Source organism: Penaeus chinensis, chromosome 19 (assembly GCF_019202785.1).
Source record: "Penaeus chinensis breed Huanghai No. 1 chromosome 19, ASM1920278v2, whole genome shotgun sequence".
Classification (NCBI taxonomy): domain Eukaryota; kingdom Metazoa; phylum Arthropoda; class Malacostraca; order Decapoda; family Penaeidae; genus Penaeus; species Penaeus chinensis.
The window spans coordinates 14,181,984-14,200,830 of record NC_061837.1 but is presented as its reverse complement, the minus strand read 5'-3'; the positions used below and the strand labels follow the sequence as shown (position 1 = coordinate 14,200,830).

Below are 18,847 nucleotides of genomic sequence, written 5' to 3'. Positions count from 1 at the left end.
GCGGTTCTGTTGTTGGTGGCACTGTGGTGGTTAGTGGCACAGTTGTCGGCGGTTTTGTTGTTGGTGGCACTGTGGTGGTTGGTGGCACAGTTGTCGGCGGTTCTGTTGTTGGTGGCAAAGTTGTCGGTATTTCTGTTGTTGGTGGCAGTGTGGTGGTTGGTGGCACATTTGTCGGTGGTTCTGTTGTTGGTGGCACTGTGCTGGTTGGTGGCACAGTTGTCGTCGGTTCTGTTGTTGGTGGCAAAGTTGTCGGCGGTTCTGTTGTTGATGGCAGTGTTGTGGTTAGTGGCACATTTGTCGGTGGTTCTGTTGTTGGTGGCACTGTGCTGGTTGGTGGCACTGTTGTCGGCGGTTCTGTTGTTGGTGGCAAAGTTGTCGTCGGTTCTGTTGTTGGTCGCACTGTGCTGGTTGGTTGCACAGTTGTCGGTGGTTCTGTTGTTGGTGGCACTGTGCTGGTTGGTGGCACAGTTGTCGGTGGCTCTGTTATTGGTGGCACCGTGGTGGTTGGTTGCACAGTTATCGGTGGTTCTGTTGTTGGTGGCACTATGCTTGTTGGTTGCACAGTTGTCGGCAGTTCTGTTGTTGGTGGCACTGTGGTGGATGGTGGCACAGTTGTCGGCGGTTCTGTTGTTGGTGGCATTGTGCTTGTTGGTGGCACAGTTGTCTGCGGTTCTGTTGTTGGTGACACAGTTGTCGGTGATTCTGTTGTTGGTGGCACTGTGGTGGTTGTTGGTAAAGTTGTCGGTGGTTCTGTTGTTGGTTGCTCAGTGGTCGTTGGTGACACAGCACTTGTTTGTAAAACTGTGGTTATTGGTTCATCAGTGGTCATTGGTTGCTCAGGAGTCGTTGGTGACAGAGTAGTTGTTTGTAAAACTGTTGTTGTTGTAGGGCCTGCGGATTTTAAAAGCTTTAAGTAAATACGTATATGAACATATGTATATACATATGAACATGTGTATATACATTTATGTATATATACGTATATGTATATATTTGTATATGTATATACATATACATAAATTTGTATATACATATACATATATTCGTATATACATATAGATATATTTGTAAATACATATAGATATATTTGAATATACATATACATATATTTATATATACATATACATATATTTGTATATACATATAAATATGAGTATATACATATTTGTATATACATATGCATGTATACTGTATATATATATATTAATATGATATGTATACATACATACATATATATATGCAATATGTATGCATACATACATTTATATATATTTTGCAGATGCACACACACACACACACACACCATGATTTAGATTTTATATTTGAAAGATTTGATATATAGCCTTCTATTTCAAAAAGAAAAAATGAAGATTAGGAAAGGAGGTTGTTAATCTTCGTTCATGATTTTATTAATGAAATATGTCATTACTAAATAAATGAGAATTGCACATCAGTGGCCCCAATCGCTTTACACAACGAACTCTTTCTCAAACTTCTGACATATCCGAGATCACCCACGTTAACCTTCAATTTTCTTTCTCCTCCATGTAGGGAAAGGAAGTGACCTACTTGGGAGTCGCAACGCACCAGCTGGAAACTGATATAGCAAATACTGAAGATACTGTACATCTACCGAGGGTTTTAATCCCACTATACATGCTTTGCGTAAAAAAGGTGATGCACCCCCTCCTATGATAGTAATCGAACAATGGTATTTTCAATTACAAAACAAGAAAGAACTTTTTAAACTATGTTTGTACCAGGTTTTATTATTCTGACAAAGGAACGCACAGGTAAAGAAGTATAGATGAGGGAGCTCAGAAAGGAGAGAGACAGAAGAAAAGAAAATGATGGGAGGCAGCAATAATCAAATTTTTCTCTTTATATAAAATTATAGTTATGATAATGATGATGATAGAAAATAAATGATAATGGGTAAAATTGTCAATAAAACACCAAACAGTTGTCATCAATCGCAATCAGGTCCTCCCCTCACCCCGTGCTCTTATCCCTTTTCCTTCCCAGATCGCCTTTTCATTTTCTCCTCGCGTCTTTTTCTTTAGATGCAAGGAATACTGCGCCATCTACGGGGGACATGTAGTAACACATGGCAAACTGTGAAAGTCATCAAATGAAATCCAAAACTTACGTGTACCGTCTAATTAAAATACGCTGATAAACGTCGATAAAACTGTGTGTACTGGTTTTCTACCTTTTGTTGCTGCTAGTTGGCTCTCCACTTGGACAAGCTCATCCGTTTTATTTTGTTTTTGTTCTTGCAAAACATTGACGAGCAATTGAACTGATTGGACTTGGTCTCCCACGACACTGCCTGCTGCTTCTACCGCGGCCGTGATGTTATCTAATACAGTCGAATCGATGACGAAGGTTCCATTCTCTACGAGTGTGGCGAAATTATCAATGAGTTGATTGAAGCAAGTGATTTGGTCGGTTGTGAGGTTGGACAGCTTGGTGGAGAGATCATTGATCATTGTAAGAAGCAGATCTGTTGGGTTGCCAGTCACGGCATTGTCCTGATTTACCTCACAATATGGATCGACCGTGACAGTGTCGCCATCTTGATCGATAGAGTAAGTAAGTGATCGGCGCTTCCTTCCGGAATTGCCAGTGGCTTCCTCGATGGCTTCAATGACTCGTTGCAGGGCTTCATTGGTGTTTTGCAGAGCTGTGAGAGTGGCGTTGGAGGCAGCTATCTGATTCTCGAGTCTTTCAATTTCTTGAAGTAACTGTGCTTTTTTTTGCTGAAGTTCTGGTAAAGTATTTTGTGTAGTTTCAGGTTTTACAGATGTTAGTATTGTGGTTGATTCTGTTGTTGGCACTGTGCTAGTTGGTTGCACAGTTGTCTGCGGTTCTGATGTTAGTGGCACAGTTGTCGGTGGTTCTGTTGTTGGTGGCACAGTTGTCGGTGGTTCTGTGGTTGGTGGCACTGAGCTGGTTAGTGACACAGTTGTCGGCGATTCTGTTGTTGGTGGCAATGTGGTGGTTGGTGGCACAGTTGTCGGCGGTTCTGATGTTGGTGGCACTGTGCTGGTTAGTGACACAGTTGTCGGCGATTCTGTTGTTGGTGGCACTGTGGTGGTTGGTTGCACAGTTGTCGGCGGTTCTGTTGGTGGCACTGTACTCGTTAGTGACACAGTTGTCGGCGGTTCTGTTGTTGGTGGCACTGTGCTGGTCAGTGGCACAGTTGTCGGCGGTTCTGTTGTTGGTAGCCCTGTGCTGGTCGGTGGCACAGTTGTCGGCGATTCTGTTATTGGTGGCACTGTGGTGGTTGGTGGCACAGTTGTCGGCGGTTCTGTTGTTGGTGGCACTGTGCTTGTTGGTGGCACAGTTGTCGGCGGTTCTGTTATTGGTGACACTGTGGGGGTTGGTCGCACAGTTGTCGGCGGTTCTGTTGGTAGTGGCACTGTGCTGGTTGGTGGCACAGTTGTCGGTGGTTCTGTTGTTGGTGGCACTGTGGTGGTTGGTGTCACAGTTGTCGGCGATTCTGTTGGTGACACTGTGCTGGTTGGTGGCACAGCTGTCGGCGGTTCTGTTGTTGGTGGCAATGTGCTGGTTGGTGGCACAGTTGTCGGTGGTTCTGTTGTTGGTGGCACGTTGGTGGTTGGTGGCACAGTTGTCGGTGGTTCTGTTGTTGGTGGCACTGTGCTGGTTTGTGGCACAGTTGTCGGCGGTTCTGTGGTTGGTGGCACTGTGGTGATTGGTGGCACAGTTGTCGGTGGTTCTGTGGTTGGTGGTACAGTTGTCGGTAGTTCTGTTGGTGGTGGCACTGTGGTGATTTGTGGCACAGTTGTCGGTGGTTCTGTTGTTGGTGGCACAGTAGTCGGCGGTTCTGTTGTTGGTGGCACTGTGGTGGTTAGTGGCACAGTTGTCGGCGGTTCTGTTGTTGGTGGCACTTTGGTGGTTGGTGGCACAGTTGTCGGGAGTTCTGTTGTTGGTGGCACTGTGCTGGTTGGTGGCACAGTTGTCGGCGGTTCTGTTGTTGGTGGCAAATTTGTCGGTGTTTCTGTTGTTGGTGGCAGTGTTGTGGTTGGTGGCACAGTTGTCGGCGGTTCTGTTGTTGGTGGCACTGTGCTGTTTGGTCGCACAGTCGTCGGTGGTTCTGTTGTTGGTGGCACTGTGCTGGTTGGAGGCACAGTTGTCGGTGATTCTGTTGTCGGTGGTTTTGTTGATGGTGGCACAGTTGTCGGTGGTTCTGATGTTGGTGGCACTGTGCTGGTTGGTGGCACAGTTGTCGTTGGCTCTGTTATTGGTGGCACTGTGGTGGTTGGTGGCACAGTTATCGGTGGTTCTGTTGTTGGTGGCACAGTTGTCGGTGGTTCTGATGTTGGTGGCTCTGTGCTGGTTGGTGGCACAGTTGTCGGTGGCTCTGTTGTTGGTGGCACTGTGCTGGTTGGTGGCACATTTGTCGGCGGTTCTGTTGTTGATGGCACAGTTGTCGGTGGTTCTGTTGTTAGTGGCACTGTGCTGGATGGTGGCACCATTGTTGGTGGTTCTGTTGTTGGTGGCACTGTGCTTGTTGGTTGCACAGTTGTCGGTGGTTCTGTTGTTGGAGACACTGTGGTTGTTGGTTGCACCGTTGTCGGTGGTTCTGTTGTTGGTGGCACTGTGGTGCTTGGTTGCACAGTTGTCGGTGGTTCTGTTGTATGTTGCACTGTGCTGGTTGATACAGTGGTCGGCGGTTCTGTTGTTGGTGGCACTTTGCTGGTTTGTGGCACAGTTGTCGGCGGTTCTGTTATTGGTGGCACTGTGGTGGATGGTACAGTTGTCGGTGGCACAGTTGTCGGTGGTTCTGTTGTTGGTGGCACTGTGCTGGTTGGTGGCACAATATTTGGCGGTTCTGTTGTTTGTGGCATTGTGGTGGTTGGTGGCACAGTTGTCGGTGGGTCAGTTGGTAGCACTGTGTTGGTTGGTGACACAGTTGTCGGCGGTTCTGCTGTTGGTGGCACTGTGGTGGTTGATGGCACAGTTGTCGGCGGTTCTGTTGTTGGTGGCACTGTGGTGGTTGGTGGCACAGTCGTCGGTGGTTCTGTTGTTGGTGGCAAAGTTGTCGGCGGTTCTGTTGTTGGTAGCACTGTGGTGGTTGATGGCAGAGTTGTCGGCGGTTCTGTTGTTGGTGGCAAAGGTGTCGGTGTTTCTGTTGTTGGTGGCACTGTGCTGGTTGGTGGCACAGTTGTCGGCGGTTCTGTTGTTGGTGGCAGTGTGGTGGTTGGTGGCACAGTTGTCGGTGGTTCTTTTGTTGGTGGTACAGTTGTCAGCGGTTCTGTTGTTGGTGGCAATGTGGTGGTTGGTGGCACAGTTGTCGGTGGTTCTGTTGTTGGTGGCAAAGTTGTCGGTGGTTCTGTTGTTGGTGACACTGTGGTGGTTGGTGGCACAGTTGTCAGTGGTTCTGTTGACACGGTGGTTGTTTGTAAACCTATGGTTGTTGGTTCATAGGTGGTTGGTGATTGCTCAGGGGTCGTTGGTGACACAGTGGTTGTTTGTAAAACTGTGGTTGTTGGTTCATTAGTGGTTTTTGGTTGCTCAAAGGTCGTTGTCGATACAGTAGTATTTTGTAAAACTGTGGTTGTTGGTTTATCACTGGTTGCTGGTTGCTCAGAGGTCGTTGGTGACACAGTGGTTGTTTGTAAAACTGTGGTTGTTGGTTCATAATTGGTCGTTGGTTGCTCAGAGGTCATTGGTGATATAGTGGTTGTTGGTTCATCAGTGATTGTTGGTTTCTCAGTGGTTGTAGGTTGCCCAGAGGTCGGTGACACAGTGGTTGTCTTTGAAACTGTGGTTGCTGGTTCATCAGTGGTTGTTGGTTGCTCGGATATCGTTTGTGACACAGTGGTTGTTGGTTGCTCGGATATCGTTTGTGACACAGTGGTTGTTTGTAAAACTGTGGTTGTTTGTTGCTCCGAGGTCGTTGGTGACACAGTGGTTGTTTGCAAAACTGTGGTTGTTGGTTCATTAGTGGTTGTTGGTTGCTCAAAGGTCGTTTGTGACATATTGGTTGTTTGTAAAACTGTGGTTGCTGGTTGCTCAGAGGACGTTGGTGACACAGCGGTTGTCGGTTCATCAGTGGTTTTTGGTTGCTTAGAGGTCTTCGATGACATAGTGGTTGTTTGCAAAACTGTGGTCGTTGGTTGCTCGGAGATTGTTGGTGACACTGTGGTTGTTTGTAAAACTTTGTTTGTTGGCTCATCACTGGTTCTTGGGTGGTCAGAGGTTGCTGGTGAGACAGTGATTGTTTGTACAACTGTGGTTGTTGGTTGATGAATGGTTGTTGGTTGCTCAGAGGTCGTTGGTGAGACAAAGGTTGCTTGTAAAACTGTTGTTGTTGGTTCATTAGTGGTTGTTGGTTCCCTAGAGGTCGTTGGTGACACAGTGGTTGTTTGTAAAACTGTGGTTATTGGTTCATGAGTGGTTGTTGGTTGCTCAGAGGTATTTGGGGTCATAGTTATGTGTGGCACCGTGGTGATTGATTGTGCAGTGGTTGCTGGAGGCCGTGTGGTTCGTTGATTTTCTGTCGTTGTTGGGTCAGTGGTTATTGTTGATGCTGTGATTGGTTGCTCAGTGGCTTTTGGTGACATAGTAGTTGTTAATCCGGTTGTTAATTCCTCAGTAGTTTTTAGTGGTGTTGACTGCATTGTAGTCGTTGGTTGTTTAGTGGAAGTAGGTAACAGTGTAGTTACCTTTGTATGTAATTCGGTGGTTGTTGGCGGGTCTGCGGATTTTAAAAGTTTTAAGTGAATATGTATATAAACATGTGTATATACATATATGTGTATGTACAAATACATGTGTATATACATATATACATATATACATATGCATGTGTATATGCATATATGCATATATGTATATATACATATACATATGTGTATATATATACATATCTTTGTATATACATATACATATGTGTATATACATATACATATGTGTATATACATACATATGTGTGTATACCTATACATGTATACTGTATATATGTATATAAATATGATATGTATACATATATACATATATATGCAATATGTATGCATACATACATTTATATATATATTATACACATGCACACACACACACACACACACGTACACACACACACCCACACCATGATTTAGATTTTATATTTGCAATATTTGATATATAGCCTTTTATTTCAAAGAGTTTTGAAGATAAGGAAAGGAGGTTGTTAATCTTCGTTCATGATTTTATTAATAAAACATAAAATTACTGAATAAACGAGGATTGTATATCAGTGGCCCCCAATCGCTTTACACAACGAACTCTTTCTCAAACTTCTGACATATCCGAGATCACCCACGTTAACCTTCAATTTTCTTTCTCCTCCATGTAGGGAAAGGAAGTGACCTACTTGGGAGTCGCAACGCACCAGCTGGAAACTGATATAGCAAATACTGAAGATACTGTACATCTACCGAGGGTTTTAATCCCACTATACATGCTTTGCGTAAAACAGGTGATGCACCCCCTCCTATGATAGTAATCGAACAATGGTATTTTCAATTACAAAACAAGAAAGAACTTTTTAAACTATGTTTGTACCAGGTTTTATTATTCTGACAAAGGAACGCACTGGTAAAGAAGTATAGATGAGGGAGCTCAGAAAGGAGAGAGACAGAAGAAAAGAAAATGATGGGAGGCAGCAATAATCAAATTTTTCTCTTTATATAAAATTATAGTTATGATAATGATGATGATAGAAAATAAATGATAATGGGTAAAATTGTCAATAAAACACCAAACAGTTGTCATCAATCGCAATCAGGTCCTCCCCTCACCCCGTGCTCTTATCCCTTTTCCTTCCCAGATCGCCTTTTCATTTTCTCCTCGCGTCTTTTTCTTTAGATGCAAGGAATACTGCGCCATCTACGGGGGACATGTAGTAACACATGGCAAACTGTGAAAGTCATCAAATGAAATCCAAAACTTACGTGTACCGTCTAATTAGAATACGCTGATAAACGTCGATAAAACTGTGTGTACTGGTTTTCTACCTTTTGTTGCTGCTAGTTGGCTCTCCACTTGGACAAGCTCATCCGTTTTATTTTGTTTTTGTTCTTGCAAAACATTGACGAGCAATTGAACTGATTGGACTTGGTCTCCCACGACACTGCCTGCTGCTTCTACCGCGGCCGTGATGTTATCTAATACAGTCGAATCGATGACGAAGGTTCCATTCTCTACGAGTGTGGCGAAATTATCAATGAGTTGATTGAAGCAAGTGATTTGGTCGGTTGTGAGGTTGGACAGCTTGGTGGAGAGATCATTGATCATTGTAAGAAGCAGATCTGTTGGGTTGCCAGTCACGGCATTGTCCTGATTTACCTCACAATATGGATCGACCGTGACAGTGTCGCCATCTTGATCGATAGAGTAAGTAAGTGATCGGCGCTTCCTTCCGGAATTGCCAGTGGCTTCCTCGATGGCTTCAATGACTCGTTGCAGGGCTTCATTGGTGTTTTGCAGAGCTGTGAGAGTGGCGTTGGAGGCAGCTATCTGATTCTCGAGTCTTTCAATTTCTTGAAGTAACTGTGCTTTTTTTTGCTGAAGTTCCGGTAAAGTATTTTGTGTAGTTTCAGGTTTTACAGATGTTGGTAGTATTGTGGTTGATTCTGTTGTTGGCACTGTGCTGGTTGGTTGAACAGTTGTCGGCGGTTCTGGTGTTAGTGGCACAGTTGTCGTTGGTTCTGTGGTTGGTGGCACTGTGCTGGTTGGTGGCACAGTTGTCGGCGGTTCTGATGTTGGTGGCACAGTTGTCGGTGGTTCTGTTGTTGGTGGCACTGTGGTGGTTGGTGGCACAGTTGTCGGCGGTTCTGATGTTGGTGGCACAGTTGTCGGTGGTTCTGTTGTTGGTGGCACTGTGCTGGTTGGTGGCACAGTTGTCGGTAGTTCTGTTGTTGGTGGTACTGTGCTGGTTGGTGGCACAGTTGTCGGCGGTTCTGATGTTGGTGGCACAGTTGTCGTTGGTTCTGTTGATGGCACTGTGCTGGTTGGTGTCACATTTGTCGGCGTTTCCGATGTCGGCGGCACAGTTGTCGGTGGTTCTGTTGTTGGTGGCACTGTGCTGGTTAGTGAAACAGTAGTCGGCGGCTCTGTTGTTGGTGGCACTGTAGTGGTTAGTGGCACAGTTGTCGGCGGCTCTGTTGTTGGTGGCACTGTGCTGGTTAGTGGCACAGTTGTCGGCGGTTCTGTTGTTGGTGGCACTTTGCTGGTTAGTGACACAGTTGTCGGCGGTTCTGTTATTGGTGGCACTCTGCTGGTTAGTGAAACAGTTGTCGGCGGTTCTGTTGTTGGTGGTACTGTGCGTGACGGTTGCACAGTTGTCGGCGATTCTGTTGGTGACACTGTGCTGGTTGGTGGCACAGCTGTCGGTGGTTCTGTTGTTTGTGGCACTGTGCTGGTTGATGGCACAGTTGACAGTAATTCTGTTGTTGGTGGCACTGTGCTGGTTTGTGGCACAGTTGTCGGTGATTCTGTTGTTGGTGGCACTGTGCTGGTTGGTAGCACTTTTGTCGGTGGTTCTGTTGTTGGTGGCACTGTGCTTGTTGGTGGCACAGTTGTCGGCGGCTCTGTTATTGGTGGCACTGTGCTGATTGGTGGCACAGTTAACGGTGATTCTGTTGTTGGTGGCAGTGTGCTGGTTTGTGGCACAGTTGTCAGTGGGTCTGTTGGTTGCATTGTGCTGGTTGGTGGCACAGTTGTGAGCGGTTCTGTGGTTGGTGGCACTGTGGTGGTTGGTGGCACAGTTGGCGGTGGTTTTGTTGTTGATGGCAAAGTTGTCGGTGGTTCTGTTGTTGGTGGCAGTGTGTTGGTTGGTGGCACAGTTGTCGGCGGTTCTGTTATTGGTGGCACTGTGGTGTTTGGTGGCACAGTTGTCGGCGGTTCTGTTGTTGGTGGCACTGTGGTGGTTGGTGGCACAGTTGTCGGTGGTTCTGTTGTTGGTGGCAAAGTTGTCGGCGGTTCTGTTGTTGGTGGCAGTGTGGTGGTTGGTGGCACAGTTGTCGGCGGTTCTGTTGTTGGTGGTACTGTGCTGGTTGGTGGCACAGTTGTCGGCGGTTCTGTTGTTGGTGGCACAGTTGTCGGCGGTTCTGTTGTTGGTGGCACTGTGGTGGTTGGTGGAACAGTTGTCGGTGGTTCTGTTGGTGGTGGCACTGTGGTGGTTGGTGGCACACTTGTCGGTGGTTCTGTTGGTGGTGGCACTGTGGTGGTTGGTGGCACAATTGTCGGCGGTTCTGTTGGTGGCACTGTGGTGGTTGGTGGCACAGTTGTTGGTGGTTCTGTTGTTGGTGGCAAAGTTGTCGGCGGTTCTGTTGTTGGTGGTAGTGTGGTGGTTGGTGGCACAGTTGTCGGCGGTTCTGTTGTTGGTGGTACTGTGCTGGTTGGTGGCACAGTTGTCGGCGGTTCTGTTGTTGGTGGCACAGTTGTCGGTGGTTCCGTTGTTGGTGGCACTGTGGTGGTTGGTGGCACAGTTGTCGGTGGTTCTGTTGGTGGTGGCACTGTGGTGGTTGGTGGCACAGTTGTCGGTGGTTCTGTTGGTGGTGGCACTGTGGTGGTTGGTGGCACAGTTGTCGGTGGTTCTGTTGTTGGTTGCACTGTGGTGGTTGGTGGCACAGTTGTCGGCGGTTCTGTTGGTGGTGGCACTGTTGTGGTTGGTGGCACAGTTGTCGGTGGTTCTGTTGGTGGTGGCACTGTGGTGGTTGGTGGCACAGTTGTCGGTGGTTCTGTTGGTGGTGGCACTGTGGATGTTGGTGGCACAGTTGTCGGTGGTTCTGTTGTTGGTGGCACAGTTGTCGGTGGTTCTGTTGACACGGTGGTTGTTTGTAAACCTATGGTTGTTGGTTCATGGGTGGTTGTTGATTGCTCAGGGGTCGTTGGTGACAGAGTGGTTGTTTGTAAAACAGTAGTTTTCGGTTGCTCAGAGGTCATTGGTGACACAGTAGTTGCTTCTAAAATTGTGGTTGTTGGTTCATCAGGGGTCAATGGTTGCTCAGAGGTCGTTGTCGATACAGTAGTTTTTTGTAAAACTGTGATTGTTGTTTTATCACTGGTTGCTGCTTGCTCAGAAGTCGTTGGTGACACAGTGGTTGTTCGTAAAACTGTGGTTGTTGGCTCATCAGTGGTTGTTGGTTGCTGAGAGATCGTTGGTGACACAGTGGTTGTTTGTAAAACTGTGGTTGTTGGCTCATCAGTGGTTGTTGGTTGCTGAGAGATCGTTGGTGACACAGTGGTTGTTTGTAAAACTTTGGTTGTTGGCTCGTCAGTGGTTGTTGGGTGGTCAGAGGTCGTTGGTGACACAGTGGTTGTTTGTAAAACTGTGGTTGTTGGCTCATCAGTGGTTGTTGGTTGCTGAGAGATCGTTGGTGACACAGTGGTTGTTTGTAAAACTGTGGTTGTTGGCTGATGAGTGGTCGTTGGTTGCTCAAAGGTCGTTGATGACACAGTGGTGGTTTGTAAAACTGTGGTTGTTAGTTGCTCAGAGGTCGTTGGTGACACAGTGGTTGTTTGCAACACTGGGGTTGTTGGCTCATCAGTGGTTGTTGGTTGCTCAGAGGTCGTTTGTGACTCAGTGGTTGTTTGTAAAACTGTGGTTGTTGGCTCATCAGCGGTTGTTGGTTGCCTAGAGGTAGTTGGTGACGCAGTGGTTGTTTGTAAAACTGTGGTTGTTGGCTGATGATTGGTTGTTGGTTGCTCAGAGGTCGATGGTGAGACAGTGGTTGTTTGTAAAACTGTGGTTGTTGGTTCATCAGTTGTTGGTTGCTTAGAGGTCGTTGGTGATACAGTGGTTGTTTGCAACACTGTGGTTGTTAGTTGCTCAGAGGTCGTTGGTGACACAGTGGTTATTTGTAAAAATGAGGTTGTTGGTTTATCAGTGGTTGTTGGTTGCTCAGAGGTCGTTGGTGACACAGTGGTTGTTTGCAACACTGTGGTTGTTGGCTCATCAGTGATTGTTGGTTGCTCAGAGGTCGTTGGTGACACAGTGGTTGTTTGTAAAACTGTGGTTGTTGGCTCATCAGTGGTTGTTGGTTGCTGAGAGATCGTTGGTGTCACAGTGGTTGTTTGTAAAACTGTGGTTGTTGGCTCATCAGTGGTTGTTGGTTGCTGAGAGATCGTTGGTGACACAGTGGTTGTTTGTAAAACTGTGGTTGTTTGTTGCTCAGAGGTCATTGGTGACACAGTGGTTGTTTGTAAAACTGTGGCTGTTGGTCCATCAGTGGTCGTTAGTTGCTCAAATGTCGTTGGTGACACAGTGGTTGTTTTTGAAACTGTGGTTTCTGGTTCATCAGTGGTAGTTGGTTGTTCAGAGGTCGTTGGTGACACAGTGGTTGTTTGTAAAACTGCGGTTGTTGGTTTATCAGTGGTTGTTGGTTCCCGAGAGGTCGTTGGTGACACAGTGGTTGTTGGTTGCCTAGAGGTCGTTGGTGACACAGTGGTTGTCTGTAAAACTGTGGTTGTTGGTTCACCAGTGGTTGTTGGTTCCCCAGAGGTCGCTGGTGACACAGTGGTTGATTGTATAACTGTGGTTGTTGGCTCAGCAGTGGTTTTTGGTTGCCCAGAAGCCGTTGGTGGAAGTGTGGTTGTTTGTAAAACTGCGGTTGCTGGTGACACAGTGGTTGTTTTTAAAACTGTGGTTGTTGGCTTATCAGTGGTTGTTGGTTGCTCGGAGGTCGTTGGTGACACAGTGGTTGTTTTTGAAACTGGGGTTGCTGGTTCATCAGAGGTCGTTGGTTGCTCGGATATCGTTGGTGACACAGTGGTTGTTTGTATAACTGTGGCTGTTGGTTCATCAGTGGTCGTTGGTTGCTCAAATGTTGTTGGTGACACAGTGATTGTTTTTGAAACAGTGGCTTCTGGTCCATCAGTGGTTTTTGGTTGCCTAGAGGTCTTTGGTGACACAGTGGTTGTTTGTAAAACTTCGGTTGTTTGTTTATCAGGGGTTGTTGGTTCCCTATAGGTCGTTGGTGACACAGTGGTTGTTTGTAAAATTGTGGTTGCTGGTTCAACAGTGGTCGATGGTTGCTCAGCGGTCATTGGTGACACAGTGGCTGTTGGTTCAACAGTGGTCGATGGTTGCTCAGCGGTCGTTGGTGAGACAGTAGTTGTTTGTGAAACTGTGGTTGTTGGTTGTCCAGAGGTCGTTTGTGACACAGTGGTTGTTAGTTGTTTAGAGGTCGTTGGTGACATAGTTTTTGTTGGTTGCCCAGAGGTAGTTGGTGATACAGTGTTTTTTTTTGAAACTGTGGTTGTTGGTTCATCAGCAGTTGTTAGTTGTTCAGAGCTCGTTGGTGACACAGTTGTTGTTGTAGAAATTTTGGTTGTTCTTTCATTAGTGGTTGTTGGTTGCCCAGAGGTGGTTGGTGACACAGTGGTTGTTTGCAAAACTGTGGTTGTTGGTTCATGAGTGGTTGATGGTTGCTCGGAGATCGTTGGTGACAAAGTGGTTGTTTGTAAACCTGTGGTTGTTGGTTCATTAGTGGTTGTTGGTTGCTGAGAGGTCTTTTGTGGCACTGTGGTGATTGATTGTGCAATAATTGTGTGCGACCGTGTGGTTGGTTCTACTTTTGTTGTTTGTGACACCATTGTTGTTAACAAGACTTCGGTGGTTAGTTGCTCAGTGGTTTTTGGTGGCCGTGTAGTTCGTTGCTTTCCTGACGTTTGTGGATCAGCATTTTTTGTTGATGGTGTGATAGTTTGCTCAGTGTTTTTTGATGACAAAGTAGTTGATATAACTCCGGTTGTTTGTTCCACAGTAGTTTTCAGAGGTGTTGGCTGCATTGTAGTCGTTGGTTGTTTTGTAGATTTAGGTGGCAGTGTAGTTACTGTGTCATTGTTTGGCAGGGATTCAAGGGTTGTAGACTGCACAGTGACAATCGCAGTGTCTGTAGGCAGGTCAGTTACTTTTGTATGTGGTTCAGTGGATGTTGGAGGGCCTGTGAATGGTAAAGTTGTAAGTGAATATACTTATTTTTGTATATATACACGTATATATGTCCATATATACACATATAATGTATACAGATATAACCTACACACACACACACACACACATATATATAAATATATATATATGCAGTGGTTTTTGGTTCATCAGACTGTATAAACTGCATATATACATCTATATATAAAATGTATATGCGTATATTTAGGTCTGTGTACATGCAGTATCTATATCAATAATCAATTTTATATACAGTGTGTATATCCACACATACACACATATATCCATATATACACAAATATATATATACACATATACATATATCCATATATACACACACATAGATATCTACACATATATCTATGTATATACACATATCCATATATAAATATGTATATCCATATAAATCTACACATATATCCATATATATGTACATATCCATATACACACATATTTGTATATGGATATATACATATATGTACATATATATATATATATACATAAATGTATATATATGTATATAAATACATACACATATATACGCATATGTACATACATACATTCACACAATATGTATATATACTGTATGTGTATATATAGGCAATACATATACATACATACATTTATTCATATATCACACAATAATATACATTTTATATTTTGCGAATTTAAATGTCTAGCATTCCGGTCGAAGACTATTGGAGATCAGGAATTCAGTTTCTTAATCATCGTTCATGACTTTATCCCTAAAATATGAAATTACGAATGGAGGATCATATGACACAGTGTTCCCCAATCGTCCTACACTCACGAACCCTTTCTCAAACCTCCGACACACCCGTGACCACCCGACGGTAACTTTCAAAAAGTTTTCTAATAATCCTCCATGTAGATCACAGAAGTGACTTACTTGGGGTCTTGCAACACACCAGCTGGAAGGAACTGATATAACAGATATGAAGATACATCTACCAAGTGTTTTATTTACACTGTACGTGCGTAAACAGGTGATGTACCCCCTCCCACGTTAGCAATCCAACAGTGGTATTGTCAATTACAAAACACGAAAACAGGGTTATATTGTAATCATACCAGGGTCTACCACTCTGACAAAGGATGCGCACACAAATAAACATTCAGTAGATGAGGGAGCACAGAGAGAGAGAACAAAATAAAATGAAGGTGGGAGACAGTACCAAATTAAACTATCAAACTTTTTATCATATCAGTTATGGTTATAAATATAATCATTATCACCATAACAAATGATTAATAATGATAGATAATAGAATTGGAAAAAAAACACCAAACAGTGGTCCTCTATCGCAACCCGGTTCTCCCGTTACCCTGTTTTGTCACTTCCGTTCCCTTCCCAGATTTCTTTTCTTTTTTCCCTCGCCTGTCTTTTCCTTTGAATGCAAGGAATACTGTGCCATCTATGAACATCGTATAGTAACACATGACAAACTATGAATGTATGTGGACTCTTGCTCTTGATTGTACATGAATATGAACTTATTTTAATCTAACTATACGTAATGCTTGGCGTAAACAGGTGATGTACCCCCACCTACGATGGCAATACAACAATGGTATTTGTTATATATAAAACAAGAAAGCACGGGCTAAATCGTATTTATTCCAGGTTCTATCATTCTCACATGAAACACACACAGGTAAAGAAGTATAGATGAGGGAACTCAGAAAAGAGAAACAGAGAGAACAAAAGAAAATTAGGTTAGGAGACAGCAATAGAGAACCATCAACCTTCTCTTTTTATAATAAGAATTATAGTTCTAATTGTAGGTGTTCCGTGAAGGCAATTGGAACTTACTGGAGGCCACCTGGTTGACCTTTGTATGACCTCTCGTTTAGGATTAGTAACAGATAACTGATAATGATGTGACCTCAGTAGGTCAGCGCAGATCAGTCCTGCAGGTGTAGCATGGTAAGAGCAACTGGTCACGTGATAAGAAACCTTAATGAGTGTTAGTGACGTGGAGCCCTGACTAGTTTACTGTATTTGTGCAATTGGGTTGTGTTTGTGACTTGTGAGGAGTGAATAAACGGAAGAGCAGAACCATTGTATCTATCGGACCACACTACATTATTAGATCTCCACCTGGAACATCGCCTTCAGGAGAGGTTTACTACAATATATCAATACTAATAACAAATAAATGAAAATGATAAATAATAAAACTGGCAATTAAACAATTGTCATCCATCTATGGGCGATGTGTAGTAACATGACAAACTGTGAATGTGGACTCTTGAATATACATGAACATGTATACTTGTAAATTTTGTGCATGTTATGTTTTAAAATATTTTAATTACAGTTCGTTCTTCAAATTAACTTGAATCCAAAACATACGTGTAGCATCTTATGATGAAAATACGTTCATACATGTCGATAAAGCTATCTACAACTGTGTGCATTGTATTTATATCTGTCGTTGCTGCTAGCTGGCTCTCCACATGGTCAAGCCCAACTGTTTGATTATGTTTCTGCTCTTGCAAAATATTGACGAACAACTGGACTTGGTCTCCCACGACACTGCTTGCTGCTTCTATTGCGGCCGTGATGTTATCTAATGCAGCCGAATCGATGACGAAGGTTCCATTCTCTACGAGTGTGGCGAAATTATCGATGAGTTGATTGAAGCAAGTGATTTGGTCGGTTGTGAGGTTGGACAGCTTGGTGGAGAGATCCTTGATCATTGTAAGAAGCAGATCTGTTGAGTTGCCAGTCACGGCATTGTCCTGATTTACATCACAATATTGTGTTGTCATCTTGATCGATAAAGCAAGCGATCGGAGCTTCCTTCCAGTGGCTTCCTCGATGGCTTCAATGACTCGTTGCAGGGCTTCATTGCTGTTTTGCAGAGCTGTGAGAGTGGCGTTGGAGGCAGCAATCAGGCTCTCGAGTCTTTCAATTTCTTGAAGTAACTGTACTTTTCTTTGTTGTAATTCCAAGAAAGTGTTTTGTGTAGTTTCTGGTTGTACGGATGTTTGTTCATGAATTGTGGGTAGTGTGGTAGTTGGCTCAGAGGTTATTGGCGCTTTGGCTGTTGGTGGCAATGTTGTTCGTAGTAGTGTGGTAGTTGGCGGTTAAAAAGTTACTGATGACACTGTGGTTGTTAGCTATACTATACTATTCCGTCAACACTGGTTGTTGACGGAACAGTTGTTGCTAGTGAAAAATTGGTTAGTGGCAGCTCAGCTGTTAGTTGTTCAGTGGTTGTTGGTGGCCTTGTGTTTGGTTGTATTTTTGTTGGTGACAGAGTCACCATAGTGACACTATGCCACTATGGTGGCATAGTGGTTCGTCCGTATTGGTTGCTCAGAGGCCGTTGTTTGTAAAAGTGTGGTTAATGGTTGTTGATTTTTCAGAGGATGTTGCTGATACACTGGTTGTTTGTAAAATAATGGTTGTTTGTTTATCAGTGGTCAGTTGCTCAGAGGTCACTGATGAAATAGTGGTTTATAAAACTGTAGTTGTTGTTTGCTCAGAGGTTGTTGGTGACACAGTGGTTGTTTCTAAAATTGTGGTTGTTGGTTTATCAGTGGTTCTCTGTTTCTCAGAGGTCGTTGGTGTTTGTAAAATTGTGGTTGTTGGCTCATTGGAGGTTGTTGCTTAGAGGTCGCTGGTGATCCAGTGGTTTGACATAGTGGTTGTTAGCTCATCAGTGGTTGTTGGTTACTCAGAGATCGTTGGTGAGAGTGGTTGTTTGTAAAACAGTGGTTGTTGCTTCATCAGTGGCCGTTGGTTGCTCAGAGGTCGTTGGTGACATAGTGGTTGTTAGCTTATCAGTTGTTGTTGCTTGCTCAGAGATCGTTGATGAGACAGTGGTTATTTGTGTGTGGTATTGGCTATTCAGAGGTCATTGGTAGCATAGCCGTTGTTGGTTCATCCGTGGTTGTTGGTTGCTCAGAAGTCATTGGTGACACATTGGTTGTTTACAAAAGTGTGGTCGTTAATTCAACAGTGGTTGCTCAGAGGTTGTAGGTGACAGTAGTTTTTTGTAAACGTGTGGTTGTGAGCTTATCAGTTGTTGGTTACTCAAAGGTCCTCCTGCAACTTCACAGAGAGAAAACAAGATCCTCCCCTCGGCCAGCTGGTACTCAGATGCCACAAGCTATGAGCCAACAGAGGTACTGATGTCATTCTTCACAGAATCAGACTAGGTTACCACTGTGCATGGCAGATCATAGAAACAATAGACCATGAAGAGAGGTGTTGCATGCATTGTGGCGAACCGAACGCCACCCTGGTACACTACTTACAATATTGTGAACACACACAATTCCTGAGACAGGCATCGCCCACAACAGCCGCCGTGCCGGGCAGCAGAAGTCGTTGGTGATACATAGTTTGTAAAACTACCGTTTTATAAAGAGAAGTTGTTTGAAAAAGTGTGGTTGTTGACTCATCAGTAGTTGTTGGTTGCTGAGAGGTCGTAGGTGACACAGTAGTTGCTTGTAAAATTGTGGTTGTTGATTGCTGTGAGGTCGTTGGCGACACAGTAGTTTTGTAATAGTGTGGTTATTAGTTCACCAGTGATTGTTGGTTGCTCAGAGGTCGTAGGAGACTCAGTATTTATTTATGAAAGTGATGTTGCTGGCTCATCAGTTGTTTGTTGCTCAGAGATCGTAGATGACACAGTAGTTGTTTGTAAAAGTGTAGTTGTTGGCTTATCAGTGGTTGTTGGTTGCTAAGAGGTCGTAGGTGACACAGAAGTTGTTTGTAAAACTGGTTGTTGGTCGGTCAGAGGTCGAAAGTGACAAGTTGTAAGAGTGTGGTTGTTGGCTCATCAGTGGTTGTTGATTACCCAGAGGTCGTAGGTGACACAGTAGTTGCTTGAACAATTGTGGTTG

At 44.4% G+C, this 18,847-nt stretch overlaps 1 protein-coding gene across 1 annotated transcript; it reads right to left on the bottom strand.

Moving 5' to 3' along the window:
• Nucleotides 1-349: 349 nt before the first annotated feature.
• On the bottom strand, nt 350-17,262 carry LOC125034918 (mucin-2-like; the record flags this gene model as incomplete). The annotated part of the gene is made up of 19 exons (XM_047626965.1): nt 17,139-17,262; nt 16,369-17,037; nt 15,801-15,898; nt 14,877-14,898; nt 10,857-13,958; nt 9,586-9,755; nt 9,235-9,379; nt 9,018-9,170; nt 8,025-8,717; nt 7,382-7,501; nt 5,394-6,727; nt 5,094-5,175; nt 4,679-4,810; nt 3,991-4,213; nt 3,474-3,538; nt 2,213-2,902; nt 1,570-1,629; nt 669-891; nt 350-419 (listed from the first exon to the last, which is right to left on the bottom strand). Coding segments are annotated over exons 1-19 (8,175 nt in total), but the record flags the coding sequence as incomplete, so codon positions are not given.
• Between the last annotated feature and the right edge of the window lie 1,585 nt (nt 17,263-18,847).